We start from the raw sequence: 24,139 nt of genomic DNA on the forward strand, positions 1-24,139 counted from the left end.
TTATCAGGGACCTCGAAAAGTCGCTCACGGAAGCTGTTGTATCGCAATAATAAAATGTTAGGCCTATGTGTTAAAATGAAAAGGCGTCAGCATTGAACCATTCTGATGGTTGTGTTAGAATTGTCGGCACGCGCAGTACGCTTCTTAAACAGTTGTGAAAATCGAGGGGAAAATAAGCATTACCATATTAATATACGCCATTAGGAAGGTCCGCTCAAATGATTAGATTTAAGGACGCCGAGGCAACGAAGACAAACTTAGTGGAAACGTGAGTCCAAATGTACTCTTTCAAACGTGTTCTTTTACAAAGACTATAACATATGTCTGGCTTATGACATGAATATCAATTTAACAAATCTAGTATTATAGACCTTTATCATGCTGCCACCATTTCAGTAAAGTTCCCTGTATCCAATAACAGTACGGAATGATAATGTTTTTCAGGCAAAAAGTAACCAGACTATTTTTCCTTTCAGCCTCGCTTTGGTTACGTTGATTTGAATGGGAAAAATGAAGATGTCAGCAACATGATAATGGTCTATACTATGATGAATAAGATTTAATCCCTATACAAGCTGCAAGTCATAGTTCTAGGTTATAAAGTAAACTTCCTATAAAGTTGATAAAGTAAAGTAAAGTTAAGTTCTTATAAAGTTTCAAATAAGCAAGGTTTAAAGTACTCTATTAGTTAAAGTTTATAAAGTAATATAAATTTTAAGTACTAGTCAAATAATTAAAGTTTCTATAAAGTTATAACTGCTACTAGGTTGTAACTGCTATATTAATAACCGAATAACAAAGAAAATCTAATGTAACGAACCTAAACGTAAATAATTATAAGATAAGCATACAGTTGTTGATATACATTATGTTCTATAAAGTTATAACTGCTACTAGGTTGTAACTGCCATATTAATAACCGAATAACAAAGAAAATCTAACGTAACGAACCTAAACGTAAATTATTATAAGATAAGCATACAGTTGTTGATATACATTATGTTCTAAAAGTATCAGCACCTTTACGCCTTTAACAATAGTAAATCAAAAAAAAAATAAACAACATGCACCTTGAAGTTAATTGCCAGCTACTTGTATAAATGACGTCATTAAAATACGTTCGTCCCTTCCGAAGAAATATTATGAAGATAATCATTCAAGTGTTTTGATACGTGTATTAAATATATCGGTTCAATATATACGCCTTTATAAGTACTTCAATAATCAAGATAAAAAAATAAGCAACACCATAGAGATGCACCCATGTTTATGTTACATACGTAGTGTGCATGTTCTTTTGTTTTCGTGTAGTTAAGAAAAACCTGTGAAAAAAAGGTAATTTTACTCACACTGTGAAAATTCTTTCAACCCTATTTTTTTCTGACACCCTTCAGTGTTTCTTTTCATTTTGTCACAGAAAAACCTTGACCCAAAAATCCTCTAAAACCGTTTTCCAGAGAGGGGGAAAAAACTGTTTGGACGTGGGCAAGTCCACACAACATCGCTTGGCTACCTGGATTATGTAGACCTCATTTTGTTCAGAAGTCCACACAGTGAATGTAACGCTTGTACACCATAATAATTCTAAATATACTGTCAGAGAAGAAATACTAAAAAAAAGGCAATAACAAGTGGTGAGCGTCCACATAGAAGCTAACGGATCGCATCTTATTTTTTCAAAACCCACCAAAAGTCTGTTGCCGGCCTTCCGTGTATCCCATACAATGAGGCAAAATAAATTACCAGTCTCTATACTTACATCAAAGGCCAAACAACCTTAACTGCAAGTGCATGACACGCCTAAACAAGGAGGATATTGGTGGGCCTCTACTTCGGGGCCTATACTCTAAGTTACATTACCTGTCTCAACTTAGATGGCGCATAACAAAACGTTCAGTCTGTTTAAAACCAACTCTAAAGCTTGTTGAAAGCCTTTCATACAAGGCAAGATAAATTACCAGTCTCTTCTTACATCCAAAACCAAGCCATCACAAGTGCACAATTGCACACACACATAAAACAAGGAGAATAACTAAGTGTTTAAACCCATACCAAAGCCTGTTGACATCCTTCCGTGCATCCCATAAGGCCAGTCAAATTAACAGTTTCTGCTTAGGCTACATCAAAAGACAAGCCACTATTTTTGCTAAGAAAGAAACTCACAAAACTAAGGGAACAGCATGGCGGTGAGCGTCTGCTCTTGGCCACAACTCTAAGTCTTCCTCAAACTCACCCAAAGTTTGTTGATTGCTATAATGACGTGCATTCCATGACTATAATTGAGATGTTCTAATTAACAATCCATACTTACATCAAAACAAAGCGGCAAAGCAGAGACAGACGTGACAATTTAGGAAAACAACATTTGGTGGCGTCTGGGCCAATAAGTCAGCATTAATCTGCTTCAAAACCTATTTCAAAAGGTTGTATGGCCTAGCTTCCATCTCTGCTTACAACAAAATCCAGGCCATGACGACTACAAGCACAGAAACACAGAAAGCAATAAGAATGACGAGATGGCGGGCGTCTTCTTTTGGGCCAATAGGTCTTGTCTTGGTTGGCTTCTCGATCCGCTCCCAAACCGTGTTGATTGCCTTTCGGGCTTCATCATTCTTCCCAGGACCCACCAATCGAAACTGGTATGGCACAAGGGGTCCGAACAAGCACCGGAGAGTCAGCACGGGATCGGTGAAGAAGAGCTTCAGGAAATTTGGCTCGACTCCGATCTCAGACGCCAGACTGATGCAGTAGGCTTGGAAATCACTGTGTCGGTGGTTAGGTAAAATGCGGCCTTCATGGCTTCGTCAGTCGCCTTCACCTCAGCCTCCATATCCGGCTGGGATGGTAGCTTAGCCAACCCTTTGAACACCCTTGAAGCCCAGCGAGCCTGAAGCTCAACGCACGGGATGACTGAGCCCAAGGGTCTGATGGCGCCGTTGACCGACAGCGTGTTGTGCTTTAGACCTAAAGGAAACACCAACTTGTACAGCGGCAGGTGGCCATCTTTCATCTCCAGTGCTTGGCAATCAACCTCCAAGGGCAGCGTGTCCTTGTAGCCGGTGGCCATGATGACGGCATCGATGTCCTCCTCGGTGGTACCGTCTTCAAAAACCACGCCCGTCTTGGTGAAGCTTGCGATGTTTGCCTTGATCATCACTGTGCCGCTGATGATACAACCTGGCATGTCCTCTGTAACCAGTGCATCGCCGGCAAACAAATCGTGGGCCGGCCTCAGAGAGTTATAGAGCATCTTGAACTTACGTTTGAGGGATTTCACGAAAAGCATGAAGTGAAGTTTTGCTGGTACCAGGTGGAATCTTCCGGAAATATGGAAATCCCACGGGATACCGTAGTCTCCAATGCGATTGACTATCCACACGCCACGTCTGGTACTCAAGTACACCTGTTACAATAGAGCAAGAGTAATAAACCAGAAGTGATCATCGGTCAGCTCAGTCTTAATGTTGAAATGAATCATGCATTACGTAAACCTACCTGTGATGCCAGGCGACTGACGTCTACAGCTGCATCCCCTGCTGAATTGCCAATCCCAACTACAACCACTCGTTTGCCTTCGAATTCCTCTGGCCTCCGGAAAGCCTGGCTGTGCATAACCTTCCCCTGGAACTCCTCAAGGCCTGGAAACTCTGGGACGTTAGGGTTGTTGAACATCCCAGTGCAGATCATCACAGTATCAAACTCCTGGCTGAACTCCTCCACGTGCCCAGACACTCCTTCCGCTTGGCTAGTGACGACCCATCGCCCAGTAGCCTCATAGTCAGGTGCCTGAGCCAAGCGGGTCACTCTCGTAGAGAAGCGGATGTGCTTCTTGAGGCCAAACTTGTCGGCGTACATGTCCAGGTACCTCTTCATGTAGCTGTGGTGCAGAAAATTTGGCCACTCGCCTGGAAAGGGGAAGTCGCTGAAGCTCGTCACCTCTTTGCTGGTGTTGGTAATGGTCGATTTGTAGACCGTGGTCATTATCCCGTATTCACTGTTTTCGCGGTAGTACCACAGACCACCAATGCCATCTGACCTCTCGAAGCACGTTGGTTGCAGGCCTTCGTCCAGGCAGCACTTGACTGCAGTTAGGCCAGAAATTCCACAGCCGATGACGGCAACTGTCTTACTGCGTTCACTCATCTGCAAAGTCAAATCGTAGCATTTGGTCAGGCATGTCGATGAAAGAGAATGGAACTTCAGATAAAATATTCATATGAATTTCTTTGGGGAACTAACCCACCGGGCCGGTTTTTATGTGCAACCTCTATGAGAGCTAGAACACGGCGAAAAAAAATCATTAAAAACGGGCCCATTTTCACATCTGTTGCCACCACTTCATTATTCGACAGAGTATACCTTAGATCTCACTACAGTATGACCCTAACAAACTACTCTTTTAGAAAATGAAAGAAAAACTGAATAAAACACTGAGTTTCACTCGCGAATTGATGTTAAACACTGCATTTTTAGTCAAAAATCTCCCTGTTTTATGTGTAAACCACGCGTTCAGCCAAGAACTGGGCCATTAACATCATCACAACGTTAAATAGCGCAACCTGGGAGCTTAGATCTTTCGAGTAGTTTTTCTTCGTCTCGTCAGCTTTCCAACAGTATAACCCTTATTGTGATTGGTTGAGGTTTAGGCTCGTGTGTATTCATTTACAAAATAAATGTTCATCTAAACTCCAATAAAATTTGCCGTTGCTCATGGCTCAGCGCGTAGGGTCTGTTAATTGTACACGTGCTAGGCAGCGCTAGTGTACAGTATATACACCACACACACACACAGCCCGGGAGCTCTTATCTCTGTGTCCAAGTTCATCTGGCTGTGCGCTTTGGCCGGTTTACATGGGGTCCTTTTGACCGCAATGGATTTGATATGTTTACGGAACCGGACTGATACTTATATAGCCATGCTTTATTTAAATATTTACTACTGAAAATAGATGTAATCTAAAGATCGCAAATTTCTATTGAACGCGTGTTTTTAGAAAAAGTTGTGAAATCTACAGAAAGCTTCGTAGCCAGCCGGCATTGTTTGGTACTAGACTACGTGTGAATGCACCAGGCCTTACGGCAACGAGCACAAATGCATGCGTGACCCTAGCATTGCCAATGTTATGAAGGAATTCTATAAATGACATTACTCAAAAAGCGATTTTATATTAAAAAAACATGCAATGCAAAGCCACACATTAATAAAGCGAAGTAAACCCATTTTGTATCTGACTTGTACAGGCTAAGTCAGAAAGAAAGTGACCTAGATTAATGATGTTTTCCCCCTTAATGTTCTGAACGAAATGATGTTAATCGGAGTTAAGATCATTTAAAAGAAGGATACAAACATCCACCTAACTACCCTTTATGTAGAATTCTTGTGTTATTTGTGCGAGAACGACTTTCGGGGTCCTCTTTTGCGACACCAAAACGTCAGGCTGTTCGTGCTAGTTGTGATTCCAGCCATAAGGGTTCGCCTTTTGCGGACGTGTAAAGAAATCACATTTTATACTTGCAAAAAACAAGATTTGCCAAACACATTCTTGCAAAAAACAAGATTCGCCAAACATATACATGTACATCCAAAAAACAAGACTTGCTAAACATATACATCAACAAAACAAGACTCGCCAAATATATACATCCAAAAAACAAGACTTGCTAAACATAACATCCAAAAAACAAGATTTACCAAACATATACTTGCAAAAAAGCTATTTATACATTCGATGGCACTAACGGGCTTTCGTACTATAAAGGCTACTAATGCAAATAGTACGCCATAATAAAGGTTGAAATTCAATAACCTATACCTTTTTTTTTTTTGTAATATAATTCCAGGGGACAAGGGCACTAGGCAGAATCAGTCTGTTCTGAGTTCACATTATCCCGTGGATGGAAAACAAACCGCATACACATTTTTTTTTCTTCCGAATAATGTTCAAGCTAAAATGACTGAGATTCTTACCTTGTATGTTGAGATTTTGCTGTGCGTGAACCTCAGCTATAGCAAAAAATGAAGTGTTATATCAATCGCACGCTACGCAGTGCACGGGCAACAAACATATAATGGAGTTCCGGCAAGTTCCGGCAACTCCAGACAACATCGGGCAGACCAAGATCAATGTCTAGGGTTCTCCAAACCTCGGCATACTTTCGGCTTCGGCTTCTGGAGCCTGTTTTAGGCTCCTGACTTGTTCGTTTTCGATCAATGAATTGTCCAAATCCTGCTTCGGGAATGTTAAATTCACACAAAGTATTCGCCACGATAGAGAGAAGGTTCATTTGGTTTGGACAAGTCGGAATAATTTGGAGTAGGCGATGAAGTCGCCAAAGCTGGGAAGACAGAGCCGAGTTTTCGCAAACACTGATCATCAACCGTTGCTAGTTCGCCAGAGAGCCACATTTTCTGCAAGTCAAATGTGTCAAATGCGCTTTTGAAGTAAGTGAGCAAAGTTCAAGCTAGACTCAGTTAATGTCACAGTTTATTGCAGTTTGAATACCATTTTCTGCACGATGATTGATCGATTGACTAGTGCATATAGTACCAGCCGTCGAGTATGAAGGGCGCGCTTTTGTTCGACGAGATAGGCATGAATTCTGAGTGATACTTGCTGCTGAATAACATGCAATTCAATATAAATTGCACTCGAACGTTGTCGTTAGCAATCCACGAACCTCGTCAGATATCCGTGAGAGTTGCGGACCAAGGAGATGTCATTTTTGTTTGATTGGTATAATTATTATAAATGTATCTGCGATAAGGCGACTGTTTTCTAGGTCTACCTTTGAAATACATATGTAGTGCTAGTATCGCCTGGTATATTTCTTCAGTGATCTATAACCTGGGGCAGATTTACGTTTGTCTGGGGACTGAGCGTATAATCGTCAAACGATTAGTATATAGCAGGCATGTGTGTTTTTATTCTTTTTCTTTTGCGGCCATATTAGGGCGATCTAGCCGCCATATGGTTGCGAGGGTGAAGCTTGGCTGGTTGTCAAGTAAAGCTAATCTGATTACGTACTTAGATGCTTTAACAGAGCAGTGAAATTCGCGAACCCCAAAAAACATGGCCTTTTGAACGTTGTGTTTCTCAGAAAATATGCTCAGTATGATTGAAATGTTAAATTATCACGGAAGAAGACATTCTAAACTTCATGTCAGTGAGAAAAATCGCCGTCATCGAAGCCGAAACCTCAATACTGGTTACTGGTAAAGCAGACCTTCAAATCTATGTATTTATATCAATTTCTAGGAATTTACGAAAGTCGTTATTTCACGAGTAGTTGAACACTTATATCATCTAAGTATATTCCGAATTTCAGCTTAATCTGTTGGTGCTAAAGCTTGTGTTACAGCTCAAAATATCTCTAAGGAAAATCTCGACGAATATTTTTTTCGACCCAACCCACTTGCATGGTTTTCATAGCGCCGTACGCAAAGTTTAACTGAGCTAGACTCAGTTCGTGTCGCAGCTTTACGCAGTTTGAATGCCATTTTCTGCACGGGATGATTGATCGAGGGACGTAATGCATACCTGGTCTATGTAATAGACCATATGGCCATGGCGAATTAGCCGACCATGGTCTATTATACGTAAACAGATTCGGCGATTATTTATGCAACTAGACTGCGTTTACAGATCCATATCTGTAAACACTGCAGCATCTGAGTTTGTAGACATTTTAGCTTCTCTAAAGTTAGGAGTAAAGAATGTGCCAAAGTATCAGGGGAACTATTTCAAGGTCTGTTTCGTAAATCTATGAAGACGACAGGACTCAGGTAAAACTCCTGGAACCTTTCCCAACGCTGATAATTCTATAAGGGTGCAGACCAGTAAATCGGTCCGAAATTGCCTACGACAGTGGTTTTTTTCAGGGGGGGGGGCGGAACCTGGGGGGGGGGGGCAGCGTTTCAAAAGGGGTCAGCAATGGCGGTTACGCAACAAATGCGCCCAAAATCTGAATGGGGCCGATGGACCGTCGTCCGATCACAGCAATTTCGAACGAACAAGGGGGGGGGGGGGGGTAATTTGGGGTCGGAAGGAGCAAAAACGTAATTAACTCCCGTTGGGGGCGCCCTTCAGCAAGGTAGCCGCAAACAGAGGGCTTGTTTTCAGGCCAGAAATCGCAGTCAGAGATTTTTTTTCTCGCAATTTTTTGATGAAATATCAGTCATCCATCCTGGCCTTCCTCGTGCTGTACAAGTGGTTTGGAGAAATTTTTCAAAACCTCGCTTCTTTATAATTTCAAAATGGCGCCTTCCATCGTTTGTTGTCAAATGTTTGCGCAGGCGCTTTACATTCCACGACAGTGGTTTTTTTTCAGGGGGTCGGAACCTGGGGGGCTGGCAGCGTTTCAAAAGGGGTCAGCAATGGCGGTTACGCAACAAATGCGCCCAAAATCTGAATGGGGCCGATGGACCGTCGTCCGATCACAGCAATTTCAACGAACAGGGGGGGGGGGGGGGGTAATTTGGGGTCGGAAGGAGCAAAAACTCAATTAACTCCCGTTGGGGGCGCCCTACAGCAAGGTAGCCGCAAACAGAGGGCTTGTTTTCAGGCCAGAAATCGCAGTCAGAGATTTTTTTTCTCGCAATTTTTTGATGAAATATCAATCATCCATCCTTCCTCGTGCCGTACAAGTGGTTTGGAGAAATTTTTCAAAACCTCGCTTCTTTATAGGGTGCAGACCAGTAAATCGGTCCGAAATTGCCTACGCCGGCCAAATCACGATTTGCATGCCCTCAAAATCTTCAGTATTTGAGCATGCTGTGGGCCATGAACTTGAGGGTTTGTAAAAAATATGGGTGGAAGCCGTGCACAGGACTGGGAGCTTGCAGTTCTTTGTAATTTGGATGTAATTTGGACCCTAAAAGCGCTCCATTTTGCAATGGAGTGTAGGCATCGTTTTTCAAAATGGCGATGGGCTTCAGGACTATTTTCAGGGGTGATCATTTTCAGATGGAAATTTCTCCTAAAAGTCATCAGTTGACCCCCCAAAAATTGAAGAGAAATTGAAAGATGATGAAATAAGCTTTAATTTGATGGGTGTCTCGAACACCTTGGAGGGTTGTGAGTATTTTTCCCGAATTTTTGAAGTGGGAGCATTTACCATTGGGGTCTATGGAAGTTTATTTACTGGTCTGCTACCTTTAAGTTGCAGGCGGATGCGGCGGCTGGAGTGGACACAATGTGACACTTGATGGCGCTGCTCACACTAGAATCTTCTGTGAATATTGATCTTCATATAATGCACACAATGTTTTCAGCAAAAACTAGGCCCGACTCCAAGTGTGATATTTGTTACACAAAGAACGTAAATATACCGGGAATGACGCTATATTGGCAGGGATCACTTAGATTTATTTGTAGCTGCGAAAAGCAGCTCTCCGCAGTGGTTGGTTGGTTGGTTGGTTAGTTGTAAGTGGTTGGTTGGAACGTGCCGCTATCAATCACCGTACTTTATGCAGTGCCCGAAAAATGGGTTACGGTCGAGGGTGCAAACCTGATGTTTGTACTGCGAACAGTAACTCTTCCAGAAAGTACAGGGCACAATCACGTCATTCGTGCATGGACACAAATTCGTGGGATCGTTTCGAGCGTGTTATGAATGCAGTACAAAAATGACTCGAGATCGCTACTTCCTTCAGACTGAAAATATAAACGTTATACAAACATTATATTCAATAGGCACTCACACATAGTTACATAGCAGCAAATTTTATCAAAAAAACCCACCTACATGTTTAGCATTGTTGAGTGTTTCGTGTTTTGTTCTCGTAGACGAACTTATGTGCATATTTTGTCTAGACCACCATTGTTTAATTACCAATGGTTGAGTTTTCCAATGTTGACATGCAATTGCAATGTAGGTCTATAAAACAAATCGTTTTGGAAATAACACTTGTGGATTCCCAAGAGAGAATGCCAGCATATATTTAGCTACATAATCTTCGATCAGTTCCGAGTCTTTACGCACCTCTTGAAAGCATGCGATGAACCGCCAAACATAGTACATCTTGATAGCTCATTTCTATCAAGAAGTGGATCAAATCTTGCCGACCCAGTCAATTTATCTACTCAACGTCATATTCCCAGGTTCCATTTTACGTCATGTGTTGTCAAGCCGCTGTGGTCGGGGGGGGGGGGCTACCCATAGAGTTAAATTAAGGATTTATTTCACGATTTACATTTTCATAGAGAAAATCCCATTCTACTTTTTGAAGATTAAGTTGACACTTCAATCAAGGGTATTTATTCGCACATGGTGTTTCCGCAAACCTTTCATTATTAAGGGTATTTTCTTTGAATTAGCCACTCCCCAGAACCATATGTACATGGGAACGGTTCAAGCGCCCTTCATCGTTTCTTCTTTTCCAGCTCGAAGAGGGTAATGGTCTAGGCCTCTTTGTTTATGAAGTCCGAATAGAGTAACACGACAATATTAAAGGGAAGATACAACATTTGCAAACATCACAAAACGAAATGATCAAATTATTACGAAATACCTTACTAGATTGTTAGGAATGACAGTCTACATCATCCTGTAAAATCGTGGCTCCTGGTGTGCTGTCATTTTCAAGGAAAACAGTATTTTTCCAACGCTGGTCAGCCGACCAGCGTTGGAGATTACTGGCTTTTTTCAAAAACTGCCTTTAATTTTTCATAATAAAGTATTGCGCGTTTTCTTTGCAATTGATTACACACCTGTGGAGGGGTACAAGCTTGCTAGACTGATTCTCTGACCTTACAGTTCCCCAAAGTCTATAAATTGCTCCGTTTCATAGCAAGTGAGGTCAGGGATCCAGACTACAAGAACATGATTGGTTTTCTTGGTTTTTCCCAGCATACCAGCCCAAAACGGGAAACAAGTCATTTCAACAGTATTTGCTATAACGTACTAATCCTCCAAATCGATTTATTTTTGAAAATAAAAGCAAAAAGTAAAAGCAAATGTTGTACATTCCCTTTAACCAGATAAGAGGGGACAGTAAGCCTGGTACAAAAACCCGAATATAACAGGCCAACTCGAGATTTCTGTTAAAAAAAGGATTCACGGCATGACATGAAGTTCAAGCACCCTTCATCCCTTCCACATTTGAGGGGGTAATGGTCTAGGCCTCTTTGTTTATGAAGTCCGAATAGAGTAACATGACAATTGACCAGTGACAGAAACGTGGGCTAAACACGACATATTGAATTTCACTTAAATGAATGCCTTATCAGGGACCTCGAAAAGTCACTCACGAGGTGTTGTATCGCAATAATAAAATGGTAGGCCTATGTGTTAAAATGAAAAGGCGTCAGCATTGAACCATTCTGATGGTTGTGTTAGAATTGTCGGCACGCGCAGCACGCTTCTTAAACAGTTGTGAAAATCGAGGGGAAAATAAGCATGACCATTAGGAAGGTCCGCTGAAATGATTAGATTTAAGGACGCCGAGGCAACGAAGACAAACATAGTGGAAACATGAGTCCAAATGTACTCTTTAAAACGTGTTCTTTTACAAAGACTATATTATATGTCTGGCTTATGACATGAATATCAATTTAACAAATCTAGTATTATAGACCTTTATCATGCTGCCACCATTTCAGTAAAGTTCCCTGTATCCAATAATAGTACGGAATGATAATGTTTTTCGGGCAAAAAGGAACCAGACTATTGTTCCTTCCAGCCTCGTTTTGGTTACGTTGATTTGAATGGGAAAATGAAGATGTCAGCAACATGATAATGGTCTATACTATGATGAATAAGATTTAATCCCTATACAAGCTGCAAGTCAAAGTTCTAAGTTATAAAGTAAACTTCCTATGAAGTTGATAAAGTAATGTAGGCCTAAACTTAAGTTCTTATAAAGTTTCAAATAAGCAAGGTTAAAAGTACTCTATTAGTTAAAGTTTATAAAGTAATATACAGTTTTAAGTAGTCTAATAATTAAAGTTCATATAAAGTTATAACTGCTATTATGTTGTAACTGCCATATTAATAATCGATTAATAACAAAGAAAATCAAATGTAACGAACCTAAACGTAAATTATTATAAGATAAGCATACAGTTGTTGATATACATTATGTTCTATAAAGTTATAACTGCTACTAGGTTGTAACTGCCATATTAATAACCGAATAACAAAGAAAATCTAATGTAACGAACCTAAACGTAAATTATTATAAGATAAGCATACAGTTGTTGATATACATTATGTTCTATAAAGTTATAACTGCTACTAGGTTGTAACTGCCATATTAATAACCGAATAACAAAGAAAATCTAATGTAACGAACCTAAACGTAAATTATTATGAGATAAGCATACAGTTGTTGATATGTTCTATAAAGTTATAACTGCTACTAGGTTGTAACTGCCATATTAATGTAGCGGTACGCCATTAAGGAGGTCCGCTCAAATAATTAGATTTAAGGGCGCCAAGAACAACCCAAGACAAACAGACAAAATCAAAACACCAGGAGGAGTCAAATTATGTTTGGTCTCATGAACTTGTTACAGATTACTTGTTTACAAAATCAATTACGATAGTTCTGGATCTGAATCTCAATCTAACTCACAAAACAAGTGTTACAAAAATAACTTAGATTCAACTTCCAGCTCTATAAATTGTAATAACGTTGCCAATGATAAATTATAGTCACAAAGTTTGTATTTCTAAAGTTGACCCGGTTCCTAAGATTTCCAGGTTCCTAATATTCTTGGTTCTAATATTTTAATCAGGTTCCAAGTTCACAGGTTCCTAATATTCTTGGTTCTAACATTTTAATGAGGTTCCCCGAACGCCTGGCCAGTGTACGGCTGTGTAGTGAACTAGGCCTCCAAATTGCACCTGACATGAAACAGTCGTATTGCAATAAATCAACATGTGACACACGGTGATTAAAACTTTGACATTACTTAAACTAATTCACCCCAAAATCACTCCTTTCGTCAACATGAAATAAACTAACACCTAGCCCAGCGGTAGCAGAGAACTTGCATTGTGACATTAGAATGTAAAGAAAAAATACAAATTTCGCTAATTTGAAACTAAAATGTTGGTTTTCAAGCACAAATCTATGCACACTATACTTACACTTTGGTGTGCAGGCAGAAAAGTGCTGATATTCGCGCGTTCACGGCACCGAGTGCGCGTTTGTATACATTTTTCTGGGCTGTGTGCCAATTGTACGGTGCCTCGTAAAAGACGTCTCACTACATTTATAACCGAATAACAAAGAAAATCTAATGTAACGAACCTAAACGTATATTATTATAAGATAAGCATACAGTTGTTGATATACATTATGTTCTAAAAGTATCCGCACCTTTACGCCTTTAACAATAGTAAATCAAGAAAAATAAACAACATGCACCTTGAAGTTAATTGCCAGCTACTTGTATAAATGACGTCATTAAAATACGTTCGTCCCTTCCGAAGAAATATTATGAAGATAATCATTTAAGTGTTTTGATACGTGTATTAAATATATCGGTTCAATATATACGCCTTTATAAGTACTTCAATAATCAAGATAAAAAAATATGCAACACCATAGAGATGCACCCATGTTTATGTTACATACGTAGTGTGCATGTTCTTTTGTTTTCGTGTAGTTAAGAGAAACCTGTAAAAAAAGGTAATTTCATTCACACTGTGAACATTCTTTCAACCCTATTTTTTTTTCTGACACCCTTCAGTGTTTCTTTTCATTTTGTCACAGATAAACCTAGACCCAAAAATCCTCTAAAACCGTTTTCCAGAGAGGGGGAAACACTGTTTGGACGTGGGCAAGTCCACACAACGCCGCTGCTACCTGGTTTGTGTAGACCTCTTTTGTTCAGAAGTCCACACAGTGAATGTAATGCTTGTACACCATAATAGTTCTAGATATACTGTCAGAGAAGACACTAAAAAAAGGCAATAACAAGTGGTGAGCGTCTACATTGAAGCTAACAGATCGTATCTTATTTTTTCAAAACCCACCAAAAGTCTGTTGGCGGCCTTCCGTGTATCCCATACAATGAGGCAAAAAAAATTACCAGTCTCTTTACTTACATCAAAGGCCAAACGACCACAACTGCAAGTGCATGACACGCCTAAACAAGGAGGATATTGGTGGGCGTCTACTTCGGGGCCTATACTCTAAGTTACATTACCTGTCTCAACTTAGATGGCGCATAACAAAACCCTCAGTTTGTTTAAAACCAACTCTAAAGCTTGTTGAAAGCCTTCCATACAAGGCAAGATAAATTACCAGTCCCTTCTTACATCCAAAACCAAGCCATCACAAGTGCACAAGTGCACACACAAATAAAAAAAGAATAACTAAGTGTTTAAACCCATACCGAAGCCTGTTGATGGCCTTCCGTGCATCCCATGCGGCCAGTTAAATTAACAGTTTCTGCTTACATCAAAAGACAAGCCACTACAATTGCTAAGAAAGAAACTCACAAAACAAAGAGAACAGCATGGAGGTGAGCGTCTGCTCTTGGCCTAAACTCTAAGTCTTCCTCAACCTCACCCAAAATTTGTTGATTGCTATAATGACGTGCATTCCATGACTATAATTGAGCGATTCAAATTAACAATCGATACTTACATCAAAACAAATTTTAGGAGACATTTGTGACATTTTAGGAGAACAACATTTGGTGGCGTCTAGGCCCATAAGTCAGTATTAATCTGCTTCAAAAACTATTTCGAAAGGTTGTATGGCCTTCCATCTCTGCTTACAACAAAATCCAGGCCATGACGACTACAAGCACAGAAACACAGAAAGCAATAAGAATGACGAGATGGCGGGCGTCTTCTTTTGGGCCAATGGGTCTTGTCTTGGTTGGCTTCTCGATCCGCTCCCAAACCGTGTTGATGGCCTTCCGGGCTTCATCATTCTTCCCAGGACCCACCAATCGAAACTGGTATGGTACAAGGGGTCCGAACAAGCACCGGAGAGTCAGCACGGGATCGGTGAGGAAGAGCTTCAGGAAATTTGGCTCGACTCCGATCTCAGACGCCAGACTGATGCAGTAGGCTTGGAAATCACTGTGTCGGTGGTTAGGTAAACATGCGGCCTTCATGGCTTCGTCAGTCGCCTTCACCTCAGCCTCCATATCCGGCTGGGATGGTAGCTTAGCCAACCCTTTGAACACCCTCGAAGCCCAGCGAGCCTGAAGCTCGACGCACGGGAGGACTGCGGCTAAGGGTCTGATGGCGCCGTTGACCGACAGCGTGTTGTGCTTTAGACCTAAAGGAAACACCAACTTGTACAGCGGCAGGTGGCCATCTTTCATCTCCAGTGCTTGGCAATCAACCTCCAAGGGCAACGAGTCCTTGTAGCCGGTGGCCATGATGACGGCATTGATGTCCTCCTCGGTGGTACCGTCTTCAAAAACCACGCCCGTCTTGGTGAAGCTTGCGATGTTTGCCTTGATCATCACTGTGCCGCTGATGATACAACCTGGCATGTCCTCTGTCATCAGTGCCTCGCCGGCCGACAAATCGTGGGCCGGCCTCAGAGAGTTATAGAGCATCTTGAACTTACGTTTGAGGGATTTCACGAAAAGCATGACGTGAAGTTTTGCTGGTACCAGGTGGAATCTTCTGAAAAAATGGAAATCCCACGGGATACCGTAGTCTCCAATGCGATTGACTATCCACACGCCACGTCTGGTACTCAAGTACACCTGTTACAATAGAGCAAGAGTAATAAACCAGAAGTGATCATCGGTCAGCTCAGTCTTAATGTTGAAACGATGCATGCATTACGCAAACCTACCTGTGATGCCAGGCGACTGACGTCTACAGCTGCATCCCCTGCTGAATTGCCAATCCCAACTACAACCACTCGTTTGCCTTCGAATTCCTCTGGCCTCCGGAAAGACTGGCTGTGCATAACCTTCCCCTGGAACTCCTCAAGGCCTGGAAACTCAGGGATGTAAGGGTTGTTGAACATCCCAGTGCAGATCATCACAGCATCAAACTCCTGACTGAACTCCTCCACGTGCCCAGACACTCCTTCCGCTTGGCTAGTGACGACCCATCGCCCAGTAGCCTCATAGTCAGGTGCCTGAGCCAAGCGGGTCACTCTTGTAGAGAAGCGGATGTGCTTCTTGAGGCCAAACTTGTCGGCATACATGTCCAGGTACCTCTTCATGTAGCTGTGGTGCAGAAAATTTGGCCACTCGCCTGGAAAGGGGAAGTCGCTGAAGCTCGTCACCTCTTTGCTGGTGTTGGTAATGGTCGATTTGTAGATCGTGGTCATTATCCCGTATTCACTGTTGTCGCGGTAGTACCACAGACCACCAATGCCATCTGATCTCTCGAAGCACGTTGGTTGCAGGCCTTCGTCCAGGCAGCACTTGACTGCAGTTAGGCCAGAAATTCCACAGCCGATGACGGCAACTGTCTTACTGCGTTCACTCATCTGCAAAGTCAAATCGTAGCATTTGGTCAGGCATGTCGATGAAAGAGAATGGAACTTCAGAAGTTTACGGAACCGGACTGATACTTATATAGCCATGCTTTATTTAAATATTGGATACTGAAAATAGATATAATCTAAAGATCGCAAATTTCTATTGAACGCGTGTTTTTAGAAAAGTTGTGACATCTACAGAAAGCTTCGTAGCCAGCCGGCATTGTATGGTACTAGACTACGTGTGAATGCACCAGGCCTTACGGCAACGAGCACAAATGCACGCGTGACCCTAGCATTACCAATGTTTGAAGGAATTCTATATATACAGTGACATTACTCAAAAAACGATTTTATATAAAAACATGCAATGCAAAGCCACACATTAATATAGCGCAGTAAACCCATTTTGTATCTGATTTGTACAGGGTAAGTCAGAAAGAAAGTGACCTAGATTAATGACATTTTCCCCCTTACAGTTCTGAATGAAATGATGTTAATCGGAATTAAGATCATTTAAAAGTAGGAAACAAACATCCACCTAACTATCCTTTATGTAGAATTATTGTGTTATTTGTGTGAGAACGACTTTCGGGGTCCTCTTTTGCGACACCAAAACGTCGGGCTGTTCGTGCTAGTTGTGATTTCAGCCGTAAGGGTTCGCCTTTTGCGGACGTGTAAAGAAATCACATTTTGTGCATGCATTGGTGATTGGTCACCGCTGTTTGTGAGCATGTGTGCAGACTTCAAAAAAAAAAAAAAAAAACAAGATTCGCAAAACACATACTTGCAAAAAACAAGGCTCGGGAAACATATACATCCAAAAAAAAAAAAAACTCGCTAAATTTAGACTTGCAAAAAACAAGATTTGCTAAACATATACTTGCAAAAAACAAGATTCGCCAAACATATACTTGCAAAAAACAAGATTCGCAAAACATATACTTGCAAAAAAACAAGATTTGCCAAACATATACTTGCAAAAAAAAAGATTCGCCAACATAAACTTGCAAAAAACAAGATTCGCAAAACATATACTTGCAAAAAACAAGATTCGCAAAACATAAACTTGGAAAAAACAAGACTGGGGAAACATATACATCCAAAAAACAAGACTCGCTAAATTTAGACTTGCAAAAACAAGATTTGCCAAACATAATACTTGCAAAAAACAAGATTCGCGAAATATATAGTCCTAGCTACTTGCAAAAAAAAACAAGACTTGCCAAATTTATACTTGCAAAAAACAAGATTCGCCAAATATATAACTTGCAAAAACAAGACTTGCCAAATTTATACTTGCAAAAAACAAGATTTGCCAATCATACACTTGCAAAAAACAAAATTTGCCAAACGTATACTTGCAAAAAAACAAGATTCGCCAAATATATACATCAAAAAAACAAGACTTGCTAAACATATACATCAAAAAAACAAGATTCACCAAACATATACTTGCAAAAGAGCAATTTATACATTCGATGGCACTAACGGGCTTTTCGTACTATAAAGGCTACTAATGCAAATGGTACGCCATAATAAGGGTTTTAAAAGAATGACCTATACCCTTTTTTTTTTTAAATATAATTCCAGGGGACAATGGCAGAATCAGTCTGTTCTGAGTTCACATTATCCCGTGGATGGAAAACAAACCGCATACACATTTTTTTTCTTCCGAATAATGTTCAAGCTAAAATGACTGAGTTTCTTACCTTGTATGTTGAGATTTTGCTGTGCGTGAACCTCAGCTATGGCAAAAAATGAAGTGTATATATCAATCGCACGTTACGCAGTGCACGGGCAACAAACATATAATGGAGTTCCGGCAACTCGGGCAGACCAAGATCAATGTCTAGGGTTCTCCAAACCTCGGCATATTTTCGGCTTCGGCTTCTCTGGAGCCTGTTTTAGGCTGCTGGCTTGATGGATTTCGATCAGTGAATTATCCACATCCTGCTTTGGGAATGTTAAATTCACACAAAGTATTCGCCACGATAGAGAGAAGGTTCACTTGGTTTGGACAAGTCGGAATAATTTGTAGTAAGGCGATGAAGTCGCCAAAGCTGGGAAGACAGAGCCGAGTTTTCGCAAAATACTGATCATCACCCGTTGCTAGTTCGCCAGAGAGCCATATATACTGCAAGTCAAATGTGTCAAATGCGCTTTTGAAGTAAGTGAGCAAAGTTCAAGTTTGACTCAGTTAACGTCACAGTTAATCGCAGTTTGAATACCATATTCTGCACGATGATTGATCGAGGGACTAGTGCATATATACCAGCCGTCTAGTATGAAGGGCGCGCTTTTGTTCGACGAGATAGGCATGAGTTCTGAGTGATACTTGCTGCTGAATAACATGCAATTCAATATAAATTGCACTCGAACGTTGTCGTTACCAATCCACGTACCTCATCAGATATCCGTGAGAGTTGCGGGCCGATGAGATGTCATTTTTGTTTGATTGGTATAATTATTATAAATGTATCTGCGATAAGGCGACTGTTTTCTAGGTCTACCTTTGAAATACATATGTAGTGCTAGTATCGCCTGGTATATTTCTTCAGTGATCTATAACCTGGGGCAGATTTACGTTTGTCTGGGGACTGAGCGTATAATCGTCAAACGATTAGTATATAGCAGGCATGTGTGTTTTTATTCTTTTTCTTTTGCGGCCATATTAGGGCGATCTAGCCGCCATATGGATGCGAGGGTGAAGCTTGGCTGGTTGTCAAGTAAAGCTAATCTGATTACGTACTTAGATGCTTTAACAGAGCAGTGAAATTCGCGAACCCCCAAAAACATGGCCTTTTGAACGTTGTGTTTCTCAGAAAATATGCTCAGTATGATTGAAATGTTAAATTATCACGGAAGAAGACATTCTAAACTTCATGTCAGTGAGAAAAATCGCCGTCATCGAAGCCGAAACCTCAATACTGGTTACTGGTAAAGCAGACCTTCAAATCTATGTATTTATATCAATTTCTAGGAATTTACGAAAGTCGTTATTTCACGAGTAGTTGAACACTTATATCATCTAAGTATATTCCGAATTTCAGCTTAATCTGTTGGTGCTAAAGCTTGTGTTACAGCTCAAAATATCTCTCAGGAAAATCTCGACGAATATTTTTTTCGACCCAACCCACTTGCATGGTTTTCATAGCGCCGTACGCAAAGTTTAACTGAGCTAGACTCAGTTCGTGTCGCAGCTTTACGCAGTTTGAATGCCATTTTCTGCACGGGATGATTGATCGAGGGACGTAATGCATACCTGGTCTATGTAATAGACCATATGGCCCTGGCGAATTAGCCGACCACGGTCTATTATACGTAAACAGATTCGGCGATTATTTATGCAACTAGACTGCGTTTACAGATCCATATCTGTAAACACTGCAGCATCTGAGTTTGTAGACATTTTAGCTTCTCTAAAGTTAGGAGTAAAGAATGTGCCAAAGTATCAGGGGAACTATTTCAAGGTCCGTTTCGTAAATCTATGAAGACGACAGGACTCAGGTAAAACTCCTGGAACCTTTCCCAACGCTGATAATTCTATAAGGGTGCAGACCAGTAAATCGGTCCGAAATTGCCTACGACAGTGGTTTTTTTCAGGGGGGGGGGGCGGAACCTGGGGGGGGGGGCAGCGTTTCAAAAGGGGTCAGCAATGGCGGTTACGCAACAAATGCGCCCAAAATCTGAATGGGGCCGATGGACCGTCGTCCGATCACAGCAATTTCGAACGAACAAGGGGGGGGGGGGGTAATTTGGGGTCGGAAGGAGCAAAAACGTAATTAACTCCCGTTGGGGGCGCCCTACAGCAAGGTAGCCGCAAACAGAGGGCTTGTTTTCAGGCCAGAAATCGCAGTCAGAGATTTTTTTCTCGCAATTTTTTGATGAAATATCAGTCATCCATCCTGGCCTTCCTCGTGCTGTACAAGTGGTTTGGAGAAATTTTTCAAAACCTCGCTTCTTTATAATTTCAAAATGGCGCCTTCCATCGTTTGTTGTCAAATGTTTGCGCAGGCGCTTTACATTCCACGACAGTGGGTTTTTTTCAGGGGGTCGGAACCTGGGGGGCTGGCAGCGTTTCAAAAGGGGTCAGCAATGGCGGTTACGCAACAAATGCGCCCAAAATCTGAATGGGGCCGATGGACCGTCGTCCGATCACAGCAATTTCGAACGAACAGGGGGGGGGGGGTAATTTGGGGTCGGAAGGAGCAAAAACTTAATTAACTCCCGTTGGGGGCGCCCTACAGCAAGGTAGCCGCAAACAGAGGGCTTGTTTTCAGGCCAGAAATCGCAGTCAGAGATTTTTTTTCTCGCAATTTTTGATGAAATATCAATCATCCATCCTTCCTCGTGCCGTACAAGTGGTTTGGAGAAATTTTTCAAAACCTCGCTTCTTTATAGGGTGCAGACCAGTAAATCGGTCCGAAATTGCCTACGCCGGCCAAATCACGATTTGCATGCCCTCAAAATCTTCAGTATTTGAGCATGCTGTGGGCCATGAACTTGAGGGTTTGTAAAAAATATGGGTGGAAGCCGTGCACAGGACTGGGAGCTTGCAGTTCTGTGTAATTTGGATGTAATTTGGACCCTAAAAGCGCTCTATTTTGCAATGGAGTGTAGGCATCGTTTTTCAAAATGGCGATGGGCTTCAGGACTATTTTCAGGGGTGATCATTTTCAGATGGAAATTTCTCCTAAAAGTCATCAGTTGACCCCCCAAAAATTGAAGAGAAATTGAAAGATGATGAAATAAGCTTTAATTTGATGGGTATCTCGAACACCTTGGAGAGTTGTGAGTATTTTTCCCGAATTTTTGAAGTGGGAGCATTTACCATTGGGGTCTATGGAAGTTTATTTACTGGTCTGCTACCTTTAAGTTGCAGGCGGATGCGGCGGCTGGAGTGGACACAATGTGACACTTGATGGCGCTGTTCACACTAGAATCTTCTGTGAATATTGATCTTCATATAATGCACACAATGTTTTCAGCAAAAACTAGGCCCGACTCCAAGTGTGATATTTGTTACACAAAGAACGTAAATATACCGGGAATGACGCTATATTGGCAGGGATCACTTAGATTTATTTGTAGCTGCGAAAAGCAGCTCTCCGCAGTGGTTGGTTGGTTGGTTGGTTGGTTAGTTGTAAGTGGTTGGTTGGAACGTGCCGCTATCAATCACCGTACTTTATGCAGTGCCCGAAAAATGGGTTACGGTCGAGGGTGCAAACCTGATGTTTGTACTGCGAACAGTAACTCTTCCAGAAAGTACAGGGCACAATCACGTCATACGTGCATAGACACAAATTCGTGGGATCGCTTCGAGCGTGTTATGAATGCAGTACAAACATGACTCGAGATCGCTACTTCCTTCAGACTGAAAATATAAACGTTATACAAACATTATATTCAATAGGCACTCACACATAGGTACATAGCAGCAAATTTTATCCAAAAAAAACCCACCTACATGTTTAGCATTGTTGAGTGTTTCGTGTTTTGTTCTCGTAGACAGAACTTATGTGCATATTTTGTCTAGACCACCATTGTTTAATTACCAATGGTTGGGTTTTCCAAAGTTGACATGCAATTGCAATGTAGGTCTATAAAACAAATCGTTTTGGAAATAACACTTGTGGATTCCCAAGAGAGAATGCCAGCATATATTTAGCTACATAATCTTCGATCAGTTCCGAGTCTTTACGCACCTCTTGAAAGCATGCTATGAACCGCCAAACATGGTACATCTTGATAGCTCATTTCTATCAAGAAGTGGATCAAATCTTGCCGACCCAGTCAATTTATCTACTCAACGTCATATTCCCAGGTTCCATTTTACGTCATGTGTTGTCAAGCCGCTGTGGTCGGGGGGGGGGGGCTACCCATAGAGTTAAATTAAGGATTTATTTCACGATTTACATTTTCATAGAGAAAATCCCATTCTACTTTTTGAAGATTAAGTTGACACTTCAAACAAGGGTATTTATTCGCACATGGTGTTTCCGCAAACCTTTCATTATTAAGGGTATTTTCTTTGAATTAGCCACTCCCCAGAACCATATGTACATGGGAACGGTTCAAGCGCCCTTCATCGTTTCTTCTTTTCCAGCTCGAAGAGGGTAATGGTCTAGGCCTCTTTGTTTATGAAGCCCGAATAGAGTAACACGACAATATTAAAGGGAAGATACAACATTTGCAAACATCACAAAACGAAATGATCAAATTATTACGAAATACCTTACTAGATTGTTAGGAATGACAGTCTACATCATCCTGTAAAATCGTGGCTCCTGGTGTGCTGTCATTTTCAAGGAAAACAGTATTTTTCCAACGCTGGTCAGCCGACCAGCGTTGGAGATTACTGGCTTTTTCCAAAAACTGCCTTTAATTTTTCATAATAAAGTATTGCGCGTTTTCTTTGCAATTGATTACACACCTGTGGAGGGGTACAAGCTTGCTAGACTGATTCTCTGACCTTACAGTTGCCCAAAGTCTATAAATTGCTCCGTTTCATAGCAAGTGAGGTCAGGGATCCAGACTACAAGAACATGATTGGTTTTCTTGGTTTTTCCCAGCATACAAGCCCAAAACGTGAAACAAGTCATTTCAACAGTATTTGCTATAACATACTAATCCTCCAAATCGATTTATTTTTGAAAATAAAAGCAAAAAGCAAAAGCAAATGTTGTACATTCCCTTTAACCAGATAAGAGGGGACAGTAAGCCTGGTCCAAAACCCCGAATATAACAGGCCAACTCGAGATTTCTGTTAAAAGAGGATTCACGGCATGACATGAAGTTCAAGCACCCTTCATCCCTTCCATATTTGAGGGAGTAATGGTCTAAGCCTGTTTGTTTATGAAGTCCGAATAGAGTAACGTGACAATTAACCAGTGACAGAAACGTGGACTAAACACGACTTATTGAATTTCACTTAAATGGATGCCTTATCAGGGACCTCGAAAAGTCGCTCACGAGGTGTTGTATCGCAATAATAAAATGGTAGGCCTATGTGTTAAAATGAAAAGGCGTCAGCATTGAACCATTCTGATGGTTGTGTTAGAATTGTCGGCACGCGCAGTACGCTTCTTAAACAGTTGTGAAAATCAAGGGGAAAATAAGCATTACCATATTAATTTAAGCCATTAGGAAGGTCCGCTCAAATGATTAGATTTAAGGACGCCGAGGCAACGAAGACAAACATAGTGGAAACTTAAATTTTTCCTTCCAGCCTCGCTTTGGTTACGTTGATTTGAATGGGAAAAATGAAGATGTCAGCAACATGATAATGGTCTATACTATGATGAATAAGATTTAATCCCTATACAAGTTGCAAGTCAAAATTCTAAGTTATAAAGTAAACTTCCTATAAAGTTGATAAAGTGAAGCAAAGTTAAGTTCTTATAAAGTTTCAAATAAGCAAGGTTTAAAGAACTCTATTGGTTAAAATTTACAAAGTGATATAAAGTTTTAAGTAGTCTAATAATTAAAGTTTCTATAAAGTTATAACTGCTATTAGGTTGTAACTGCCATATTAATAACCGAATAACAAAGACAATCTAATGTAACGAACCTAAACTTAAATAATTATAAGATAAGCATGCAGTTGTTGATATACATTATGTTCTATAAAGTTATAACTGCTACTAGGTTGTAACTGCCATATTAATGTAGCGGTACGCCATTAAGGAGGTCCGCTCAAATAATTAGATTTAAGGGCGCCAA

At 41.0% G+C, this 24,139-nt stretch overlaps 1 protein-coding gene and 1 pseudogene across 1 annotated transcript; both read right to left on the bottom strand.

The window, feature by feature from the left end:
• Positions 1-1,506: 1,506 nt before the first annotated feature.
• LOC119722089 lies at positions 1,507-4,143 on the bottom strand (annotated as a pseudogene).
• Positions 4,144-14,064: 9,921 nt separating this feature from the next.
• On the bottom strand, positions 14,065-16,423 carry LOC119722097 (flavin-containing monooxygenase 5-like). The gene is made up of 2 exons (XM_038192123.1): positions 15,776-16,423; positions 14,065-15,683 (listed from the first exon to the last, which is right to left on the bottom strand). The coding sequence occupies exons 1-2, from the start codon at positions 16,421-16,423 to the stop codon at positions 14,730-14,732; spliced, it is 1,602 nt and encodes a 533-aa protein (XP_038048051.1). The 3' UTR covers positions 14,065-14,729.
• Positions 16,424-24,139: the final 7,716 nt, after the last annotated feature.

Source organism: Patiria miniata, unplaced genomic scaffold, assembly GCF_015706575.1.
Source record: "Patiria miniata isolate m_02_andy unplaced genomic scaffold, ASM1570657v1 HiC_scaffold_1, whole genome shotgun sequence".
NCBI classification, from domain to species: domain Eukaryota; kingdom Metazoa; phylum Echinodermata; class Asteroidea; order Valvatida; family Asterinidae; genus Patiria; species Patiria miniata.

Excerpts from the sequence above, each read along its gene's own strand:
- LOC119722097 (XM_038192123.1), bottom strand. The coding sequence starts at position 16,423 with ATGAGTGAACGCAGTAAGACAGTTGCCGTCATCGGCTGTGGAATTTCT. Across the intron at positions 15,684-15,775 it reads TCAGTCGCCTGGCATCACAG|GTGTACTTGAGTACCAGACG; the intron begins GTAGGTTTGCGT and ends CTATTGTAACAG.